This window comes from Protobothrops mucrosquamatus, unplaced genomic scaffold (assembly GCF_001527695.2).
Source record: "Protobothrops mucrosquamatus isolate PMUCROS unplaced genomic scaffold, P.Mucros_1.0 scaffold_28, whole genome shotgun sequence".
NCBI classification, from domain to species: Eukaryota; Metazoa; Chordata; class Lepidosauria; order Squamata; family Viperidae; genus Protobothrops; species Protobothrops mucrosquamatus.
Window position 1 is genome coordinate 1 of NW_015386104.1, and position 4236 is coordinate 4236.

Genomic DNA, 4236 nt, shown 5'->3' on the forward strand with positions numbered 1-4236 from the left:
CACGGAAAGCAGAGCACGCCCGTCTTTCAAGCCCGCTGCAGGAAAATTAATCCATGCTTTCATTATGCAATGAGGGACTTGTTTAGAGTGTAGACACCCGCTGGAGGACAGCCAAAAGCCTATAGCGCGATCCCTCCGGGAAAAATTAAAGCAGCTGTGGAAGTGTAATTTAAAACCGCTGGAGTTTGCAGTGTGTGTGGGGGGGGGGGGGAGACTTGCACTCCTCCAGTATACCATGAGTGTCGGATAACGTCAGTCCTCCAAAGGATGGCTTTGGTTGCAGCATGAAGAGGGAAATCAAAATGCAGACCTGGAGGCAGCCTGAAATATCCAGATACAGGAGCTTGTGACATCCTCGTCCACTGCCCAGGTAGTGTAACCCTTTGTCGGTAAATTTCCTGCAGTGCGCGAGGCTTAAAAACTGTAGATTGGGGAAGCACCTATGATGGAAGGAAAGAAAAGAAAGAAAAGAAAAAAAAGGAATTTTACTCTCTCTCTCTCTCTTTGCGTTCGGATTTCTGATGCAATCTGATAGACTCTTAACTTGGACTCTTAACTTGGAACTCTTAATCACCGGGGTGGATGCTAAGACTTTAATGGGCTTAAAATTCTTCGTTGTTTTTTTTCTTAATGCTTAAACTGCTTTTATTATTATTATTATTATTATTATTATTATTATTATTATTATTATTATTATTATTATTTACAATGCTGCAATTCCTGCACACACTTTTTTCTGGGTTAGGTCCCCTTTGCTCTTTGGAAACAAGCAGAGTTTCTGAGTGGATGCATACGCCTGGATTTGCTGGAAACCGTGAATGTAATGAAATCTGGGATGGCAAAAGTTAGCTTTCAGGCTGGCTGCGCGTCAAAAGGCGTCCTAAATTAGAAACGCATGAATCATCGGCAAATTTCAACTGGACAAAAGAGTTGTAACGTTAGCTTGACAGGATATACTGCGACGTGAAAAGCAGACCCTGATTCGAACGGAGAATAAAGCCTGCAGAAATTAAATTATTAAATTAAATTAAATTCCAGCTGCCCTTTTCGTGTAAGTGTACTGAGGTTGGAAGCAGCTGCTCTAGCTAAAGTAAACGCTAACAATAGTGAGGCTCTTTTGTTAAGATTGCAAATTGCGTTAAATTAAGACCCCAGTTGAATTAAATAACAACAATAATGCTCTCCTGTATGATCGACGGACTAAATTAACAGGACCAAATGAAATGAAATGCTGTCAAATGTTTTATACAACTATCTAGGAGTACGTCCCACTGCTGGTGATGAGATTTATTGCTGAATAAACATATCTAACCGTTGCAGTTATTGAGATCTATCGACAAGAATCGTTGAAGTCCAACGAGAAACAATGTAGATAAAATTGGACAATATGCAAGGGTAAACATTGAGTTGGAACGCTAAACATTCTGCAATTGGCTTCTATTTATTTTTACAGGGCAGACGTAGGCACGATTAGGTTGAAAACTCTGGATTTTTTATGCAATTATAGTGTGGCTGGGGGAGGGGAGGGGAATGGCAATCCCACAATAACCAAAAATGAAAGCCTGCAGAAAGGAGATCGCAATCTATTATTAAGCGTGGACAGATCATGTTTTTCAATAAATGCAGCTTAGGACAACATTTTAAGGCGATTTCATCCAGTCAGCAAAAGCGAAGTCAAAATAAAGCAAAAGCAAAAAAAAATAGAGACTGGACAAACTTTTGTCTGCAGTGGGAGAGGGTTTCCTGTTTGAGCAAGGGGTTGGACTAGAGGATCTCTAAGGTCCCTTCCAACTCTATTATTCTATATTTCAAAAGAGCCTCAAAGATGATCAGGGGACTGGAGGCTAAAAGATACAAGGAACGGTTGCTGGAATTGGGGATGTCTAGTTTAATGAAAAGAAGGACGAGGGGGGACATGATAGCAGTGTTCCAATATCTCAGGGGCTGCCACAAAGAAGAGGGAGTCAAGCTCTTCTCCAAAGCCACCTGAAGGAAGGACAAGAAGCAACGGATGGAAACTCATCAAGGAGAGAAGCAACCTAGAACTAAGGAGAAACTTCCTGACAGTTAGAACAATCAACCAGTGGAACTACCTGCCTCCAGAAGCGGTGAATGCTCCAACACTGGAAGTTTTTAAGAAGAGACTGGAAAGCCATTTGTCTGAAATGGTGTAGGGTTTCCTGCCTGAGCAGGGGGTTGGACTAGATGACCTCCAAGGTCCCTTCCAACTTTTGTATTATTATTATTATTATTATTATTATTATTATTATTATTATTATTATTAATAATAATAATAATAATAATAATAATAATAATAATAGGCTGTCCAGTCTCTGGCGTAACATGAGAAGACATAATTAGCAACTTCATTATTAGCAACCACAAAGAAGAGGGAGTCAAGTTATTCTCCAAAGCGCCTGAAGGCAGGACAAGAAGCAACGGATGGAAACTAATCAAGGAGAGAAGCAACCTGGAACTAAGGAGAAACTTCCTGACAGTGAGAACAATTAACCAGTGGAACTCCTTGCCTCCAGAAGTTTTGGGTGCTCCATCACTGGAGGTTTTTAAAAAGAGATTGGACTGCCATTTGTCCACAATGGTATAGGCTTTCCCGCTTGAGCAGGGGGTTGAACTAGAAGACCTCCAAGGTCCCTTCCAACTCTTATTATTCTGTAATAAAGTAAAATATTCTGTGGGTTGCACCATCGTAGGTGAGACAACACAGACACTTCCAAATTTGGTCCAGCTCTTTCCCTCACTCATCCTTTGGCTCTTCCTCTCAGCTGGCCTTGCAGCTCCAAAAAGTGAAGTTGGGAGGGACCTTGGAGGTCATCTAGTCCAACCCCCTGCTCAGGCAGGAAACCTTAATACCATTTCAGACAAATGGCTCTCCAATCTCTTCTTAAAAACTTCCAGTGTTGGAGCATTCACAGTTTCTGGAGGCAGGTTGTTCCACTGGTTAATTGTTCTCACTGTCAGGAAGTTTCTCCTTAGTTCCAGGTTGCTTCTCTCCTTGATGAGTTTCCATCCGTTGCTTCTTGTCCTGCCTTCAGGTGCTTTGGAGAAGAGCTTGACTCCCTCTTCTTTGGGGCAGCCCCTGAAATATTGGAAGGCTGCTGTCATGTCCCCCCTGGTCCTTCTCTCTATATAATTAAATACAAATCAAATCAATGTGAATAACCATGCATATTTACGAGGTGTCTGCAGTTCTAAAAAAATATTTATCTAAAAGGAAGTTCATTTGAAATCAGGGGTGCTGGGCTTTGGATATAAACATGGGAAGAGAACGCTGCAAGGTCTCAAGGCGAAGGCAAAATAAAATAAAGAGCAAAATAAATATTTGTCTGTACGGTCCTTTTTTTTTCTTCTTAGGGACCCGTATTATTAATGAACTCCCTTTAATGAATATGTTGATGTAACTCCGCAGATGTCCTGTAAGTCATTAGTGTCTCTACTCCATTAGTGTCATGCAACAATTCAGCCAGAGTTGTTCTTTATTTGCTTACACACAATAAACAAAAACTGGCCAGACTAAACCTTTGCTGCTCTCAGCCTAACAGACAGACAGTTTGGTCTAGTGGTTAAGGCACCAGGCTAGAAAACTGGGAGATGGTGAGTTCTAGTCCCGCCTTAGCCATGAAAGCTAATTGGGTGACCTTGAGCAGGTTACTCTCAGGATCCTCGTTGTGGGGAAAATAAACCAACTGGAGGAGTTATTAGCTACGTTTCACTGCCTTGAGTGATTTGTAGAATTAATAAAAGTGGGATATAAAATAAATAAGAGGTAGCCAGGTAGTCATCGACTTACATCACAATTCAGCCCGACAGTTTCTGTTGCTCAGCGAAACCTTGGTTAAGTGGATTTTGCCCCATTTTATGACCTCCCTTGGCGCAGTCGTTAAGTAAGTCGCTGCAGATGTTCAGTTAGTAACGCGATTAAGTGAAACGGGCTCCCCCCCCCCCATGACTTTGCTTGTGAAGGGAGATCACGTGACTCTGGGACACTGCAATTACATTTTGTCTTTTATAAATTATTATTATTATTCTTTTGGATTTCTGGCCAAATGTTATTTGCCGCTGTAAATTATAACCATCGTTTCTGATTATTAAAGCAATGGCTTCTCTGCTTTGGTGTTAACCATAATTGGGCATGCTTTGTGTATTTTTTGCAGAAAATTAATAGAGGCTTGTAAGCTTTCAGTCACATCTCTGTTTCCTAAGCAATTGATTCTGCAA

General features: G+C 41.2%; 1 protein-coding gene across 1 annotated transcript in view; it reads right to left on the minus strand.

Moving 5' to 3' along the window:
* Positions 1 to 310: 310 nt before the first annotated feature.
* LOC114922201 (dynein regulatory complex subunit 6-like) overlaps positions 311 to 4236 on the minus strand; it is a gene marked incomplete at its 3' end in the record, with an annotated part of 29693 nt that continues 25767 nt past the window's right edge. Inside the window, 1 exon segment of the mRNA XM_029282961.1 lies at positions 311 to 440. Within this exon segment, the coding sequence (XP_029138794.1) occupies positions 311 to 440 (130 nt within the window).